This window comes from Rousettus aegyptiacus, unplaced genomic scaffold (assembly GCF_014176215.1).
Source record: "Rousettus aegyptiacus isolate mRouAeg1 unplaced genomic scaffold, mRouAeg1.p scaffold_m13_p_14, whole genome shotgun sequence".
Lineage (NCBI taxonomy): Eukaryota > Metazoa > Chordata > Mammalia > Chiroptera > Pteropodidae > Rousettus > Rousettus aegyptiacus.
The window spans coordinates 47,017,982-47,037,210 of NW_023416289.1; the positions used below are offsets into that span (position 1 = coordinate 47,017,982).

Sequence of the window (19,229 nt, forward strand, 5' to 3'; positions counted from 1 at the left end):
TACGATCCAGCAATTCCACTTCTGGGTGTCGATGTGGAGGAAATGAAAACACGAACTGGAAACATAGCTGCACCTCAATGTTCATCGTGGCATTATTTGCAATAGCCAAGATGTGGGAACAAACCTAAGTGTCCATCGATGAGTGAATGAAGAAAATGTACACATACCATGGAATATTATTCGGCCATAAATAAGAAGGAAATCCTGCCATTTGCAATGACATGGATGGACCGTGAAGGCATTATGCCAAGTGAAATCAGTTAGAGAAAGCCAAATACCATGTGATCTCACTTACATGTGGAAATGTTTGAAAAATCAAACTCATAGATACACAGAACAGACTGGTGGTTGCCAGAGGTACAGGGTGGGGGTGGGTGATAGGTATGAACTTCCAGTTATGAAATCACCCAGTCATGGGGATGTACTGTACAGCACGATGACTGTCATTAATAACTCTAGTTAATAGTACTATTAACTAAAATAATATAGTTAATAATACCGTATTGCATATTTGAAAATTACTACAAAAGAAAATTGTTGAGAGAGAACATGATTAAAAGTTTTTGTTGCAAGAAAGTGACATGTAACTGTATGGGGTGTTGGATGGTAACTAGACATGTTGTGGTGGGCACTTTGCAATATACACATATATTGAATCATGATATTGGACACCTGAAATTAGCATAATATTATATGTCAATTACATCTCAATAAAATACAAACATAAGAAATGTAAAATAAACTCAAGCTGGGAACTTAGATTAGATTACAGCAGTCCAAGACTTCTAGGCAGTATTTGTTTGTGTTGCATCTACATATCACATTTCTTGTATAAATTCCAGCTGCTGGAGCTTCTTGAAAAAAATGGTCTATGTGATAGAGTCTTTGTTTATCCTTCTTGCAACCACATCAAAGCTGTGACTGAAACATGGAGCAAACAGCAAGGGAAGTCACCCAGGGTCTAGATGAACAAGCCCTACAACAAGGGAGAGAAATAGGAAATCAGCCTGCAATGGTAGGAGGTGGGAGGGGGCGAGGACACGAGGCTGCTGGGTCCCCAGCAGCTGAATGGGACAGAGGCTGTGGCAGCAGCAGGCGCCTCCTAAAGGGGCCGAGTCCTTAGCATGCTAAGCGAAATCGGCCGGACAGAAAAAGTTGAAAGTCACATGATATCACTTATATATGGGATATAAAACTAAAAGCAACAAACGAACAGAACAAACAGTGACTCACATACATGAACAATAGACTAGTGATTACCAGAGGGTAGGGAAGAAGGTAGATGGAGTCAAAGGGGTCAAATATGTCGTGACAGAAAGAAATCTAACTCTGGGCAGTGAACACGCAATGCGACACATATATATCTTCATATATATGCATATATAAGTGTGTGTATATACATCCGTATATATATACATATATGTATATATATATGTCCTACTGCTATACTGTATACCTGACACTAACTAGATTTCCTTAAGATGTGACCACAGCAAAAAACTAAATTGAAAGAAATAAAAAATAATAAAAATATAGAAGTATTAACAAAAAAATATTTTTACAAAAATAAAGGGGCCGTGTCCACAAGCAGACTTTCTTGTTGACCAACCAGTACCAGGTTGGTTGTACTGGGCATCAGGGACTTACAGGGTGACACTAAGTGAGAGCCAGAGGTGAGGCTCTCTCCCAGGTAGAAGTGCTGGTGGTGTCCATTGTTCCTCTGTTGAATCCTCCCCTCTCCCAGTGTGTGAAAATAATTACATTCCTATCAACGAGTACCTCAAATGGAAAAGAATGAAGTGCTCCAACCAAAAGATAAAGTGGTCGAATGGATAAGAAAACAAGACTCTTACATATGTTGCCTACGAGAGACTCATCTCAAATTAAAGACACACACAAACCAAAAGAAAGGGATGGAAAAGGATAGTGCCTTGATGAACCTACGGGGTACTGCACTGAACGAAATGGGCTGGATAGAGAAAGGCCAATATCTCATGATTTCACGTACGTGTGGAACCTAAAGAACAAAACAAACAACAACAATAAAACAGAAACTTATAGATGCAGACAAGATTTTAAGGGCTAGTAGATGGGAGGGATGTTTTGGAGGATGGCGAAAAAAGGCAAAGGGATTAAGAAGTACAAATGTATAGTTACAAAATAGATACAGAGATATAAAGTGTAGCACAAGGAAAATGGTTAATAATGTTGTAATAAATATGTAAGGGGGAAGAGGGTTACTAGATTTAGTGGGGTGACCACGTTGTGAGTTACATAGATCTCTAAGCACTATGCTTTACAACTGAAACTAATATATTATTGTATGCCAGCTATAATTGAAAATAAACCTATCGAATGGTATAATATAAATATGAGCAACTAATTGTCTACTATATTTCAATAAAGCAAGAAAAAAGAAAAAAAGAAAAAAATTCCTGCTGCTGAAATACATAGTATGGCTTCTATGTTTGTGATTGGCCCTTGACCGATTAAATCTAAAGAGATGGGAAAAAAATGAACACTGGGTGATTTCAAAAGCCTTCATGATAAAACTCACAGCCAACTAAGAAGAAAGGATATTTCCCTCGCAAGATAATGGGTGTCTTCAGCAAACATCACACCTAACGCAGTAGCATCACCTACTGGTCTAGACCGGCAATAACAGTAAGTAAAAGGTCTGAAAATTGAAAAAAACAAAATGATATTTTTTCATAAATGATTGTATATATAGAAAAATCCAAAAGTATATACGAATATATTTGACGGTTTCATAAGCTTCATTGCTAGAGGCAAAATCAAATTATAAAAATCGCGTGCATTTCTATGTCACAGTAATGAACAAAAAAAGGGGCTGTTATAAAAGATGTCATTGATAATAGCATCAACAATTTTGATTTTCCTGGAATATATTTAGAGATGTACATATCAAAACATAGTATGCACTTCCTCAATGGAGGAAATTAGAAATCTGTATTGAAGGACATTAAAGATGTAAATAAGTTGAAAAATATGCATTTTAATGGGTTGGAAAACACTATTGTACATTTATTAAGTCTATTTTAATTAATCTGCAGAATTAAAGCAATACATCGCCCAATCTCTCAAATGATTTGTAGAACTTGATACTTCAATTGTAATATCTATAGCGAAGTAGAAACTTCAAAGGATAGCTATGGCGGTCACAAAGACGAACAATGTGCGAGGATTGGCTCTATGAGATACTGAGATATATGAAGAATTTCTGCCAAAACTAAGAAAAAGAAAGTAAAAAAACCCCGACTCCCTGGAGCAGGTGCCTCTTAAAAGATAGCATACGATGAGCCAGTAAACAAATGAAAAGCTGCTGCACATCCTTAGCGACCATTAAAACCATAACGAGATCCTATTTTATGCGCACCAAGATGGCAAATATTCAAGTGTCTGAAAACACAGTGTTAGTGAAAGTGTGGAGTAGTCGTTGTTGAAATTTACCCTGGCACGAGCACTTCACAGGAAACAAAGCATCGTCTAAGAAACCGAGGTTAGGTTTACAGCACAACCCAGCAATCCCACTCCTAGACTTACGTTCCAGAGCAGTGCTGTCCAATACGGTGACCAATCAATTGTGGCAGTTGAACCCTTGACAGGTGATCACAGGATCTGTGCTATAAGGGGCTATAATTGGCTGTCAGGGGCATGTGACAGGAGAAGAAGTTGCAACCGGAAACCATAAGATATAGGCAAAAGGGCAGAAAATAAATTTCCCCAAAACCTGTACCAGAAAAGATGGGTCCAAGGGCAGAAAAGCTGGGCTGGCTCGCCTCGGGGGAACAATGACCATCTTAATAAAAGTAAAATAACGAAGACTAAGGAACTGAGAGAAGCCACCATTTTCATATTCAAGGGCTACTGAGTTGATCTCAGAGGTGTGTGTGTGTGTGTGTGTGTGTGTGTGTGTGTGTGTATTTCCCCAAACTGATGATAATGTTTTCTTGCTGTTGGAGTGAAATTTACATGCCGTAAAATTGCTAATGATCATTTTGGATGTGTAAACTTTTGGAGTCTTTTATCATGATACTTCCTCCATCATATTCTTTACAACAAACCAACTGCGCACCTTTACCGTATCTGCCTTGCCTTGTAGATGTCTGATTTGGGAGTTCCTGGAAGGAGGAATAAAAGTAGTGATGCACCAAACAATACCACAGGCCAAAGGCTGCCTTTTTAATTCCACTTCTCAGTCAAGTTTTGCTCACCCAAAGCCTGGATGGAAACAAAAGCCACGACCACCCTCTGCTGGTCAATGAGCAATCTAAGAAGAGGACTGAATTTGTTGCTCAAGGTCATTATGGCTTGGGCCCAGAACCATGAACTCAGTCGCAGCCTGTCTCAGCATCCCAGGGGTGGGAGAACGTGTAGAGCTTGAGGTCATGCAGGTCCTCTGTCTCCTTTTCCTGGAGTTAATGGGGCAGCAGGCAACTCCAGCTCGACTCCCTGCATGAACACCACACCCTCATCCCTTTTCCCCAGTCCACCTGATAGCAAGAAATTTTGTCAAAAGACAATAAGAAAAAATTTTAAAGCAGCCAAATACTTTTTAAAACACAAATAGTCTGCTTCCATGGAGTGATAATAAACACCGAGATGACATCACATAAGAAACTACAAGTCAGAAGACAATGGAGTGGTAACTTTAAAAGCATTTTAAAAACTGGGCGTCATTCAGAATTCTGCACCCAGACAAAATACGATTAAAAATTAAATTGAAATAATATTTCAGGATAAAATAAGCAAGGAGATTTGAATTCTGGTAGACTTATATTATACAAACACCAAAGTAAGTTCTTCAGGCGAAGGAAAATGGTGGCTTTTTTGAATGTATTTAATAATGGCAAAATGTATATAACATACCATTTACTGTCTTTACCATTGTCAAGTATATGGCTCAATAGTGTTTCAAATAGTCCCATTGTTGTGTGACAGACACGAAATGTTTTCTTCTTGTCAAACGGAAACTCTACCCATTAAACAACCACTTCTTATTTGCCCCATTCCCAGGAACCCACCATTCTACTTTCAATGTCTATGAATTGACTACCTTGTATACTTCATGTAAGTGGAATCAGTTTTGTACTTTGTGACCAGCTTATTTCACGTAGTCCTCAAGGCTGAAACAGGACTTCCTTTCTTTTGTTGACTGAATAATATTCCGTTGCATGTGCTATAGACTGAACTTTGGTGATCAGGGGTAGAATGCTATAGATCGAAAATTTGTACCCCTCAAAAAAATATGTTGCACCTTAACCCCCGAGGGGATGGTATTAGCGGAAGTGGCCTTTGAAAGTCCTGAGAGCTTCCTCTCCCTTTCCACCAAGAGGAAATACAATGGGAAGGACGCCATTTGATACCCTAACCCAGTCGTGAACCTGACCAAGCTGGCACCCTGACCTTGGAGTTCAAGACTCCAGAACTGTGAGCAATACATTTCTGATACTTAGAAGCCACTCAGTCTATGGTGTTTTATTCAAACATCCTGAATATGACTAAGACATAGCACACTTTGTTTATCCATTTATCAATCGATGACCGCTTGTGTTGCTTCCACCTCTTGACCGTTGTGAATAACGCTGCTATAAACAGGGGTGTGCGAATCTCTCTCGGGATCCTACTTCCAGTTCTTTCGGATATGTACCCAGAAGAGGGATTCTTAGGTCATGCGGTAGTTTCCCTTTTAATTTTTTGAGGAATTGCCAGATTGTTTTCTGTAGCAGATGCACCATTTTACAGTCCCACCAAATGTGCGCATTGGTTCCATTTTTTCCACATTCTCACCAGCACTTGTTATTTTCTGTTGTTTTGGTTTTTATTGTAACTCCCCTAAAGGGTGTGAGGTGATATCTCACTATGGTTTTGATTTGCATTTCTCTAAGGATTACCAAAGTTGAGTATCATTTTTATGTGTCCATTGAATATTGGTATATTATCTTTGGAGAAATATAGATTCGAATCTTTTGACATTGTTAAACTTGTGTTATTTGGGTTTTTTATGTTCACTTGTAGTTCTTTGTATATTCTGAATATTAACACCTTATTGGATACATTTTTTCTACCGTTCTGTAGGTTTCCTTGTCAATCTGTTGATTCTATCCTTCTGTGCACAGGAACTTTTGAGTTTCATGTAGTCCCATCTGTCTATTTTTGCTTTGGTTGTCTGTGCTTTTGGTGTAAATATCCAGAAAATTATTGCCAAATCCGATTTCATAAGGCTCCCCCCCCCCGAGGTTTTCTTTAAAAAAGAGTTTTATACGATTTAGTCTTAATTTTAGGTTTTTACTACATTTTGAGTTGTTTTGTATAGAGGACAATATATTTGTGATGGAAACTTAAAATTGAATAAAAGAATCGCAACTATGAGGGCAATTTTCCAAACAGTTATTGTTTAAATGCTGTATGTTCTCGCATGTGAAATTTAGAATGGATGAACTCAAAAAAAAAAAAAAAACAAAAACAGAGTAGGATGGTGATTGCAAGGGGCTGAGGGCGGGGACACGGGGAGATGGTGGTCAAGGGTTCATTCTTCCTGTAGTGAGATGAATAACTTCTGGGGATCCAGTCTCATGTACACCATGGTGACGATACTTAATAGCATTGTATTATATACTTGAACGTTGTTAAGAGAGTAGCTCCATAATGTAATAACCATAAAATGATAATTATACAAGAGGATAGAAATGTTAACTAACCTGATTGTGGTAATCGTTTCACAATATACATGTATAACAAGTCATCACATCGTATACCTTCAGTTTACATATGTTATATGTCAATATCTCAATAAATCTGGGGAAAACTCGTTTAATTATAAGGTTCTGTGAAGTTTATCACATTAACGGACATAAGATTTATGACAATAATAACACGAATGGTGAGAGGAATGTATATGTACCTGAAGTATGAAATTTTTTCCATTTTCAAGAATAGATAAAAATACCAATGGAAGAACAATTGCAATATATCAAGGATGTATATTTTAATAACTAGGCAACTACAAAAAGTAATAAAAATTACATCAACAAATGTGAATACAAAAACAATGGATTAATAGAAGACATGAGATTAATCTAAAAAAAGGCAAAAAAGTTTTAAGTAAAAAAAGAAAAGAAAAAGAAACAGGACCGATTGACTACAACTAGAAATAGAACTGACTTACATCTGATCATAAAACTAATTAGATTATCTGTAATAAGACAAAACAATCCAAATAGAAGATAGATTGCCAGACTCCATTTTCAAAAAGAACGTAAGCTATTTGAGAGACTTTCTTTAACCATAAGAACACAAAGTGATTGAAAACCAAATAATGGAAAAGGAAATGACATGCAGACGGTAACCTAAAATACTTCTCTGGCCACTATAACTAACTCCAGGTAGGCTGGGGCAGCTTGCTGGGCAAGAGGAGAGGCAGGCGAAGTCGTGTCCCCAGGACACAGTACCTACTGTGGTTGAAGTGTGTATCCTGCCCATTCCAGTACCAATACATGTAGATTTCGGCAGGGAGACTTTTCGGAATCCAGGGATAGGAGAAGGAGCAGGGCATGAAGACACACAGACCCTCTTGCACTGTCACTGATTTCAGCACTCAGAGCTGGAACCCGGAATTGTCCTGAATGGACCCTGTGGGAACACAGAGGCTCAGTTGCAGCTCTGGCCTCTCCCTCATCTGTGCCAGTGCCGCCCGTCACCCCAGTCACCTTACCACAGCAGGGGCAGCAGCGGCAGGGGCACCATGTCTGCACCGGACAGGGCAGAGCTTGGGTCCAGGTCCCTGTGTCAAGGAAGGAAACGTACAGAGTGTGTGCTGGGGCCAAGAACTACCTGACAGGAAGCAAAGGCTGAGAGAGCTATGGCCACCCTGAAAGGGGAACTTGGGCTCCACAGGCCATGGAGTAGGGCTTGGGGGTGTGGTTTCAGGGGGTGGAGAGATCACCCTGTCCCGCACTCTCCCCACTCAGCACCAGGCAGGTTGATAAACTGAGGCCTCCATAGGTTGGGGAGCTTGTCCAAATGAGAGTCTGGAAGTGAGGGCCTTCCACATGGTACATAAGTCCAGAAGGGGAGTCACCCTGGAGTCCAGCTTGATTGGAAGAGAGAAACAGGGCTGGTCCTGGTAACTAGGGGCCCCACCCTCAGCCGAAACCACTGGATGTTCTGAAAAGAATCATTTTAAACTTTCTTAAGTATAAGGGAATTTTGCCCAAATCTAATGCAGGATGGAACACAGGGGCAAAGCTGAGTCATTCTGGGGACATAAAGGTTGGTCTTCTAGGGTCTGAGGGTCTGTGGGACAGTGATGGACCACAGGTCCACTCAAGAGGGATGTGAAAAGGGAGACCCTCGCCCCATTCAGTGGGGACCCACAGGCTGGACCTCAGCATGGAAGCAATGTGCTCCCTGTATAGCTCGGTCCCTTTTTCAAAGCCTGGCAAAGGCTCTGGGGATGTGAGGACATAACCTGTAACCCCAGTGCTCTCGTGTGAAAGGACTTGAACGTTTTCCCACACTCCACAATGATATTGAACATTTTGGACGTTCTCAGTAGCAAGTTGTGGGACTGAAAGAAAGTTTCTGAAAGGATACGAGAAAAAGAAATTTCAATAAACTGTGCTGGAGGAAATACTGAATACTTTGTCAATTCTCTATATTATATAATTGTAATATTATTATAGCCATACATAATATTTACCATGTAATATTAATATTTATCATTATGACAATTATTCTCATAGAAAAAGGCAATCAAAGAGTATCACCCAAAAACATGGGGAAAGTGTGTTTTGCAGGTGTGCCAGACAGGTACGCTGTACTACTAATAAAAATAGTCTGTAATTGTTTTGCATTGTTTTCTGTTTTGGTTTTGAGCATTTCAACTTTTGTGACTTGATGTGATGTGTTTATCATTTCATAAAAGTTCATATGTGTGTCACATTTCGTATTTTTTTTTCCCCAAGGCAGTCATCTCAACATTTGTATAAATGTCAGGATCCACAAAACCTGGGTCTGCCCCGGCGTCCCAGAGTCCCGGTGAACAACAGTTAATCAGGTTCACACCCCACCCCGCCCTGACTTTCTTTTGTATTGCAAAGAAGATTGTCTTGGAAAACATGATCCCCACAGTTAGATCACCTAGTGGTCTAGCAAAACTCAAGCTGAGATTATCAACTAGAGAAATATAACAAGTGGTGAAGAAAGAGGATATGAAGAAAGGGAAACCCTCTAACCCTCTAGGTGAAAGTGTAAATTGATGCAGCTGTGATGTAGTCAGTATGATGGTTTCTAAAAATAGAGCTGCTATACGATCAGCAATTCCACTTCTAGGTATCGATGTAAAGGAAATGAAAACACGAACTGGAAACATAGCTGCACCCCTGTGTTCATCATGGCATTATTTATGACAGCCAAGGTGCGGGAACAACCCTAAGTGTCCATCGATGAATGAAGGGATCAAGAAAATGTGGCACACATACCATGGAATATTATTCGGTCATAAATAAGAAGGAAGTCCTGCCATTTGCAACAAAATGGATGGACCATGAAGGCATTATGCCAAGTGAAATCAGCTAGAGAAAGCCAAATACCATGTGATCTCACTTACATGTGGAAATGTTTGAAAAATCAAACTCATAGATATAGAGAACAGACTAGACTGGTTGTTGCCAGAGGTACAGACCGGGGGTGGGTGATAGTTACAAAATTCCAGTTATAAAATAACTCAATCATGGGGATGTACTGTACAACATGGTGACTGTCATTAATAACACTAGTTAATAGTACTATTAACTAAAATAATATAGTTAATAATACTGTATTGCATATTTGAAAATTACTACAAAAGAAAATTGTTGAGAGAGAACATGATTAAAAGTTCTTGTCACAAGAAAGTGACGTGTAACTGTATGGGGTGATGGATGGTAACTAGACATGTCGTGGTGGGCACTTTGCAATATACACATATATCGAATCATGATGTTGGACACCTGAAAGTAGCATAATGTTATGTGTCAATTATCTCTCAATAAAATACAAACATAAGAAAAGTAAAATAAACTCAAGCTGCGATCTTAGATTAGATTACAGTGGTCTAAGACTTCCAGGCAATATTCCTTTCTGTTACATCTACAAAATACATTTCTTTGATCAAATTCCTGCCACTGGAGCTTCTGGATAAAATTGGTGTATATGATAGAGTGTTTATCCTTCTTGCAAGTACATCAAAGTTGTGACAGAATCACGGAGCAAACAGCAAGGAAAGTCATCCAAGATCTAGATGAACAACCCTACAACTAGGGAGAGAAATAAGAAATGAGCCTTTATGGTAAGATGTGAGAGTGGGCGAGAACACCAGGCTGCAGGTCCCCAGCATCTGAGTGGGATAGAGGCTGCGGTGGCAGCAGACATCTCCTAAAGGGGCTGAGAACTTAGCATGCCAAATGAAATCAGCCAGACAGAAAAAGTTGAAATTCACATGATATCACTTATATGTGGGATATAAACCTAAAAGCAACAAACAAACAGGACAAACAGAGATTCACAGACATGGACAATAGAATAGTGGTTACCAGAGAAAAGGGACAGAGGAAGTTGGATAAAAAGGATCAAATATGTAGTGACAAAAAAATATTTAACTATGGGAAGTGAACACACAATGCAACACATATGTGCGTGTGTGTGTGTGTGTATATATATAAATATAAATGTATACACCCTACACCTGCTGGATTTTCCTAACAAATGATACCACAACAAAAAATGCATTTAAAAAAATTAAAAATAATAAAAATACAGAAGTATTAACAAACATTTTTTTATAAACATAAAGGGGCCGTGATGACAAACAGACTTTCCCAGTGACAAACCTGTTTACTCTGAGCACCAGCGTCAGGTTGGCTGCATGGGGGTCATCAGGGACTTACAGGGGGACACTAAGTGAGAGACAGAGATGAGGTTCTATCCCTGGTAGAAGTGCCGGCAGTGTCTGTTATTCCTCTCTTGAGTCCTCCCCCATCCCAGTGTGTGGACTCAGCGCCCCCATAGCTGAGGTGTCATCAAATTGAATAACAGAGGTTGCCGCACCTAGAGATGTCCCTGAAAACCCAGCTCCCCTAACTCAAGCCCCATCCAACCTACATCCAGATCTGTCTTCTCTTACTCAGATGCCCCTTAGTGAGCAGCACATAGAGTCACACTGGTGGCACCTGGTATCGGTTTCTGGTGTGGCCTTTTGATGCAACTATAAGCATGGCTTCTATGGATTGCTTGCTGAATCTTACCAGGTGGCCCTGGAGGGACACAGGCTGGGGCTAAACTCAGCCTACAGCTGAACCCCTCTCAGGGTTGTGTCACTGGACACCTGCTACACAAAGCCACACTAATAAGACCAGGAGACTTAGGAGCTTTGCTTAGTACATAGAAACAGACACAGAAAGGCAGCAAAAATGGGAAGACAAAGAAGCAGAAACCATATGACAGAACAGAACAAAAGTCCAGGAATAATGGAGTCAAGCTATCTATCAGATGCAGAGTTCGAAACACTGGTTATAAAGATGCTCTGTGAACTTATTGGTGGTGTAGATGGATTCAGTGAGAACTTCAACAAAGAGATAAAAAAAAAAAAACATAAAAATGGACATGGAAGCTATAAAAAGGAACCAGTCAGAAATGAAGAATACATTATCTGAGATGAAGAGTACATTAAAAGGAATCAACAGAGTGGATAAAAAAAGAGGACCGAACCACTGATACAGAGGATGAGGAAGCCAAGGACACTCAATCATAATGTCAAGGAAAAAAATCAACCAAGGGTATAATAATCATTTAAGGAGCCTGTGGGACACAATTAAATGTAAAAATATCTGTCATAGGGGTACCTCAAGGAAAACAGGACATTGAAGAGCTATTTGAAGAAATAATGATGGAAAACTTCCCTCATCTAGTGAAGAAAATAAACATACAACGAGCTCAGAGTTCAAAGAAAGAAACCCCCAAAGAGGTCCAAAGTAAGACTCATCATAATTAAAATGCCAAAGATTAAAGACAAAGAGAAGATGTTAAAAGCTGTAAGAGAAAAGCAGTTAGTGACCTACAAGGGAGAACTCAAAAGACTGGCAGCTCACTTCTCAAAAGAAACTCTGCATGAACTGAGGGTGAGGCTGAGGGGCTGGTTTTGAAGAGTTCTGGGGAGGGGAATGACACCAACATGTTGCCACCTTGTCCTCTGTGCCTGGTCACCCTGGGCATCAGGGTAACTTGCAAGCAGGACCTGTCTGTTGAGAGAGAGAGAGAGAGAGAGAGAGAGAACCGCAAGCCCCGAGCACAGGCCATGTGACACGACACGTGAGGGTTGATGTTCAACCACTTATCTTTTAATGCTCACCATCACCTTCGAGGTAGGATGTACGATCTCTGATGCAAAGAATAGCAAACGAAGACCCAGAGAAATGAACCGAAATGCTTACTAAAGATGACTCAGGAAGTGTCGAAGCCTGCATTTGAGCCCAAGTGTCTTTAGCCCTGTCACCTGTTTCTTCATCAGCATTGCCATCAAGGCTCCCTGGGCCTCATCGCTTAGTCACTGACTTCCTTCCTCCAGCGGGTCATGGCTGCTCTGCCAGCCCCGAGTCCTGGGTGAGGCCTCATTTGCTTCTGTTGATCTCTGAGTACTCGGTGGTACTGGTGGCCTCCTGTTCCCGAGGCTCCTGTGACTGCCTCCGGAGAAAGGTGACATTGGCGTAGTAGACATCCTGCTGCCCCACTGGGAGAGGGGACTCCCCAGCAGGTGGTGCTTGGTCTAGGGGGATGTCCGGACAAGGCTTGTGCTTGGAACCCTTTGTGAAGGAGAGAGAGGGAGTCAGGGAAATAAGGCAGGCACGCCCCAAGGGCAGGTTGGGCTTCATCCATCCTCTCATTTCACACATGCATCTTATGAACTCGACTATTTGCTCATTCATTTAAAATGTCATAGTACTGCCACTGATTAGATGCTATCGAGGATGTACTGATTACAGTGAATCCTCACAAAAACCCAATATAGTGATACTTTTATTATCGCCCTTTGCAGAAGGAGGCACTGAGGTGGGGAGAGGTGAAGTGACATGCCTGGAATGGGTAGAAAATAATCATTTTGGGGAGAGGGTTCGGCAGCCTGTGTCTGGTAAGCTCAGCGTTCAGCAGGGGTGAGCAGGAGGCTGACCACGGGCTGTGAATGAAGTAGGGGAAAAGCCCAGGGGACGTCAGCTCCCAGCTGTCTTCCCAGTTGACAATAGAGGAATGGATTTTGGGAGGTGGCTAAATCTGGACTCCTCGAATGGACGCTGACACTGAGTGAGAAGACACATCGCTCACCCAGGAGACTGTCCCCATGACAGAGTTTTCATCATCCTTGCCCTTTGGTCTTCCGGCTGCTCGCTTCCTGCGGGCTTTCAGTCTAAGGGGAGAAATCAGAGCACTGCAGCCAGGATGGCTCAGGCACAGGTGGGCAGGCTGCCCCCACTCCCTGGGAGGACAACTGAGGGATCTGGACCCCGGGAGCAAACTTGGAGACCCTCCCGACATGTACATGAGGACATCCAGCCCTCTGGATGAACAGGCATTTGGCCAGGACTAAACTCCCATCACGAAAAACCCCGCTTACACACAAAAACGTGTACGTGAGTGATTAGAGCAGTGTTATTCATGATATCCGAAATGTGGAAGCAACCTAAACGACCACCAACGGATGAATGGACAAATAAATGTGCCTCATCCATACGATGAAATGTTATTCAGAAATAAAAAGAGATGAAGTACTGACACGTGCAGGAACCTTGAAAATATCCTGCTGTATGAAAGATGTCAGCCATAAAGGACCATGTCTGCTATATGGTTCCATTTATAGGAAACCATATAGACAGAATGGACAAATCTAGAGAAACAGGAAATAAATTAATGGTTGCCTAGGGCTGGAGGAAGGGTGGGGGCAGAATGACAATACAGGGGTGTGTGGTTTTTTTCTCTCTCTTTTTGGTTTCTTTTTCATTTTAGGCCAGCGAAAAAGTCCTAAAATTAATCGTGGTGATGAATGCACAACTCCGAGAGTGAGCTAAAAGCCATGGAACTATACACTTGAAATACATGGGAATTAATTCTCAATAAAGTTTATATCCCCACCCGCCCCCAAAAAAGGCCTCTCTGGATGTACTTAGCTCTGCCTTTGTGGGATTCGGTGGCCTCTGTCTGCACCTGCTTCCACACCCCTCCCTCCACCTCCCCAGGACAAAGGCTTACATGCAAAAGAAGATGAGGCACAGACACAGGGACAGCAGGGCCATGGCGCCAGCACCTCCAAGAGCCCCAGGAACCACGCCCGCCAGGGATCCCGACTTCCCTGCAGAGAAGAGGGGCATGAAATGACCCCTTCCCCGCACTCTGTCCAGTCTCCCCACCTCCTTGCAGAACTGGCTGTAGGTTCTGTCCACACAGGAGATGGAGGGCGGGTGCTGGCCATCACCTGCTGTCTGGGCCCAGTCCCTCCCCCCCAATCGTCAGGACCCACTCCTTTCTCCCTGAGCCTCTGCCCCCAGCAGACCCCTGACCTGGCGGCAGCAGGACAGCTGCACTCGTGGCCCCGTGGACATTCTGGGCCTCACAGCTGAGTCTGAGACTGGAGCCCAGCCCCCCACGGAGGCTCAGGGAGCTGTTGGCCCAGGGCCCCGCTGAGCTGGATGTGATGGTGAAGGAGGTGCTGCTGAGGTTCTCCTCCAGCAGCTGCTCCCCCAGCCGCCAGCGCAAGGAGGGGGCCGACCAGGCGCGGGAGGAGCAGCTGCAGTGCAGCCCCTCATCCTCCCAGGAGCAGGAGGGTCCCAGCAGCTGCGGGGGGCCTGTGGAGAAAGGGTGAGAAGGGTCAGTGGTGCCTCTCTCCTCCCCACCCCCCGGGGGCCTCTCTCTGGTCCTTCCCCTCGTCCCCACTCACTCTCCACAGAGAGGTGCAGGGAAACGTGCAGGGAACCCCCTGGGTTCTGAGCTCGGCAGGTGAATTCGCCTTCATGCCCCGACTCCACGCGGGGCAGCTCCAGGATCCCGGGGCTTGAAGGCTGGTAGGGGCTTGAGGTCCCGCCCCTCTGGGCCCAGCTCAGTGTGGCAGGAGGGTTGCCGTCAGCCACACAGACCAGGCGCAGGGTGTCCCCTTCCAGGACTGAAAGAGATGAGCCGTTCCCTGCGTTCCCCACATATCTCAACTCTGGAGAGAGTCAGAGAGACAAAGACAGAGAGGGAGAGAGATTGGGAGGCTGACAGTCTCCATCACCCCCTTCTTCAGCTTGACATCTCTGTCTCCTCCCCTGGCCCACTGGCTTGGTTCTTTCTGGGTTGAGAGACTGGACTGGTACACCCCAAGGAGCTTGGCACAAAGGGTCTGGGTCTCTCAGTTTCAAGGGAGACTCAAGGTCCCGCTAGGACATGCCTGGACAGTTGGCGAAGGAAAGCAGAGAGCCCCATGGCTTCGTGAAGCAGCCAGTGCATGCAGCAGAAACTAGGACTAAGGCTTAGTCCTAGCAATATTCCAAGGGGCGGCGGGAAAGATGGAAAGTCAGGGGCAGTGCCATGGGGAGGTGAATGGGCTTCGAACAGTGTGGACGAGTGTGTACAGGTGCACGTGTCCATAAGAGGTAGGGGAGGGAGAGTGGGGATTTTTATCCTTGCCCTTCTTAGAGCTGATCCCATTGAAACTCTGATTCCCCAATCCTGCTCCACAGTGGCCCAGGGACAGGCCCAGGCCCCAAGGGGCAAAGTTTTTTCTTACCGGTGACATTTCTGAAGAAGATGCTGATGGTGAGGTTCTGTGGGGCATCTAAAATAGAAAGATATAGCCCCACTTCAGAGGTGAGGACTGGGCTGGAAGTGGACCCCACAGCGAAAGAGGGGCAGTAGGAGCAGGGGAGGTAGGGATGCTGGCCCACTCATCCCCGAGACTCAGATGTATGTACAAATCAGCTCAGCATCCCTCTCTCCCTTCTCTGCATACACACACACACACACACACACACACACACACACGCACACACAGCCCAACCCCACTGCCCCCAGGGACAAGCCACTGTGCCAAACTCACAGGAGACATTGAGCTTGATGGTTGTCTCTCTGGTCACCCAATTTCTTTGGTGCATCACCTGACAGGTAAGTTCGGTGCCGTGATCGCTGGGCTTCGGGGTAAGGGTGAGTATGGAAGAGTAGCGGAGGCTCTGGGGCTTCAGAGAGTCCAGAGCGGCCCCCAACCAGGAGAAGCCGAGACCCTCTCTTTTGCAGTACCCTGGCAGGCTGCAGGTCAGGCGCGCGGGACGGCCGGATTCCAGGCCCTCCAGTCCATGGATGTCCGGCTTTTCTGTCAGTTCTGAGGAGCAGACAGGGAGGTGCCTGGGCCCCAGGGTGTGGGGACCTAGAGCGTGACCCTGAGAAGGACACATGACTCAGGGCCTAAGCTCACCCTAGGTCCTGCGTCTCTTCCCACCATTCCAGCACCAAGGCCTTGACAGTGGTAGTTCTAGTGTCCCGTCCCTGTTCTGACACGGAGTCCCTCATCCCTGATGCTCCCTTGGGCCCCTGTCGTACCTGTCACCTCCAAATTCAGTGTGTCATCCATGTAATAATGGTTCTCAAAATATCCTTTCTCCACTCGGAAGAAGTATTTTCCTGTGTCACTCCGCCTGGCGTCCCTGAGACTCAGAGAACAGTCGTTGGTCATGGGGTCCCTGAGGAGGCGGAATCGGTCCACAAACTCCGAAGACACTTCTCCGTTTGGGTGGTTTGTTGCCACAAGATTGGGGCTGATTGCGTAGGACCCAGTCCTATACCAGTAAACGTAGAGTTCGGCACGGGGATACAACACATTCCAGGGATGGGAGAAAGAGCAGTTCACGAGGACACACAGACCCTCCTGCACTGTCACTGATTTCTGGACTCGGAGCTCGAACCCGGAATTGTCCTGAAGGGACACTGTGGGGACACAGAGGTACAGCTGCAGCTCCGGCCCCTATCCTGCCTGTGCCCGTGCCTCCCACTCGCCCCACTCACCTCCCCACAGCAGGGGCAGCAACAGCAGGGACACCATGTCTGTGTCTGACAGGGAGAGCCTGGGTCCAGGTCCCTGTGTCAAGGAAGGAAACGTGCAGAGTGTGTGCTGGGGCCAAGGACTCCCCGACAGGAAGGAAAGGCTGAGAGAGCTGTGGCCACGACTGGAAGCGGAACTTGGGCTCCACAAGCCGAGGGGTAGGGTGTGGGGGCGTGGTGTCAGGGGACTGAGAGATCACACTGTCCCATCCTCTCCCCGCTCACTGCCAGACAAGTGGATATACTGAGGCCCCCGGGGGTCAGGGAGCTTGTCCAGATGAGAATCTGGAAGTGAGCGCCTTCCACATGGTAAGTCTGGAAAGGGGGTCGGTCACCCAGGAGCCCAGCTTGGTCAGAAGAGAGAAACAGGGCTGGTCCTGGTAACTGGGAAACACACCCACCGCTGAAACCACTGTATGTTCTGAAAACGAATCATTTTAAACTTCCTTAAGACTGAGGGAATTTAGGCCCAAATCCAATAGATGGTGGAATGCAGGAGGGAGCTAGTGGTTCTGGGAACATGACGGTTGGCCTTCAAGGGTCAGAGAGTCTGTGGGACAGTGATGGAGCACTCGAGAAGGATTTGCAAAGAGAGACCCTCGCCCCATTCGGCAGGGACCCCACAGGCTGGACCTCAGCATGGTAGCAGATGTGCACCCCATATAGCTCAGGAAGCTTCACCCTTAACCCCTCACAGGCTCGGTCCCTCTTTCAAAGTCTTGCAAGGGCTTCCGGGGATGTGAGGACATAACCTTTAACCCCGGTGGTCTCATGTAAAGAGACTTGAACGTTTTTCTACGTTCCACAATGATGTTAAACATTTTGAACGTTCTCAGTAGCAAGTTGTGGGATTGAAAGAAAGAGTCTGAAAGGATATAAGAAAAAGAAATTTCATTCAACTCTGCTGGAGGAAATACTGAATTCTCTGTCAATTCTCTATATTATATAAACATAATATTATTATAGCCATACATAATATTTCCTATGTAATATTAATATGTATAGTCTGAAAATTATTTTCCTAGAATGAGGCAATCAAAGAGTATCACCCAAAAACGTGGGGAACCTCTGTGATGCAGGTGTGCCAGAGAGGTACACTCTACTACTCATAAAAATAGTCTTTAATTTTTCTGAATTGTTTTCTATTTTGGTTTTGAGCATTTTAACTTCTGTGACTTGATGTGATGTGTTTTATCATTTCATCAAATTTCATACGTGTGTCACATTTCTTTTTTTTTCCCCAAGAGAGTCATCTCAACATTCTTATAAATGTCAGGCTCCACAAAACCTGGTTCTGCCCCTGCCCTGGGGTCCAGGTGAACGAAAGGTAACCAGGTTCACAACCCCCTAACCCTGACTCTCTTTATATATTGCAAAGAAGATTATCCTGAGCAAGCAAAGGACTAAAGAACGTAGGATCCACACAGTTCAATCGCCTAGTGGTCTATCCAAAATATAAGCTATCAATCATGGGAATGTACTGTACAGCCATACTGACTGTCATTAATAACACTAGTTAATAGTACCATTAACTGAAATAATATAGTTAATAATACTGTATTGCAAATTTGAAAAATGCTACGAGAGAAAATTGCTAAGAGAGAACATGATTAAAAGTTCTCGTACCAGAGGTTCCTGAGACGTCATCCCCATTGCATTAGTTTAGCGGAGCGGCTCACAGAACTCAGAGAAAATGTGACTAAGTAGGCCACTGGTTTAATTTAAAAAGATATAACTCAGGAACACCCAGATGAAAGACACATTAGGGCCAGGAGTGGGGCAGGGCATGGGGCTTCCATGCCTTCTCCAGCGTCTCCACTCTTCCTAGTACCTCCACGTGTCCACCAACCCAGAAGCCCTCTGAACCCTGCCCTTTTGGATTTTTGTAGGCTTCTTACATAATCAGGATTCAATTAATCAACTAGACATCGGTGATCGAGTCTACCCCAGACCCTCCCCCCGACTCCTGGTTTCAGTCTGGCCTTCCTCCCAGCTGACACAAGAGCAGCTCTCAAGCTGGAGGCTCAAGGTGTTCCCCAATACGACCACGTTCCCATAAGCCCACACCCATCCTGTCTGCTAGGAGTGATGAATGGTTGGAGTGTGTGACAGGA

The 19,229-nt window shown here is 44.4% G+C and overlaps 1 protein-coding gene across 4 annotated transcripts; it reads right to left on the reverse strand.

Moving 5' to 3' along the window:
• Window positions 1–12,376: 12,376 nt before the first annotated feature.
• LOC107500421 (sialic acid-binding Ig-like lectin 5) lies at window positions 12,377–17,325 on the reverse strand. 4 transcript variants are annotated; one of them, XM_036232601.1, is made up of 9 exons: window positions 17,080–17,325; window positions 16,618–16,853; window positions 16,121–16,399; window positions 15,812–15,859; window positions 14,984–15,250; window positions 14,607–14,891; window positions 14,299–14,398; window positions 13,378–13,459; window positions 12,377–12,860 (listed from the first exon to the last, which is right to left on the reverse strand). In XM_036232601.1, exons 2-9 carry the CDS (start codon window positions 16,748–16,750, stop codon window positions 12,669–12,671), a joined length of 1,386 nt encoding a protein of 461 aa, XP_036088494.1. In that variant the 5' UTR covers window positions 16,751–16,853; window positions 17,080–17,325; the 3' UTR covers window positions 12,377–12,668. The 4 variants fall into 4 exon arrangements, with proteins under 4 accessions (XP_036088494.1, XP_015981098.2, XP_015981102.2 ...); XM_016125612.2 differs by having other exon boundaries at window positions 16,618–17,001; window positions 17,080–17,244; XM_016125616.2 differs by lacking the exon at window positions 16,618–16,853 and having other exon boundaries at window positions 17,080–17,243.
• Between the last annotated feature and the right edge of the window lie 1,904 nt (window positions 17,326–19,229).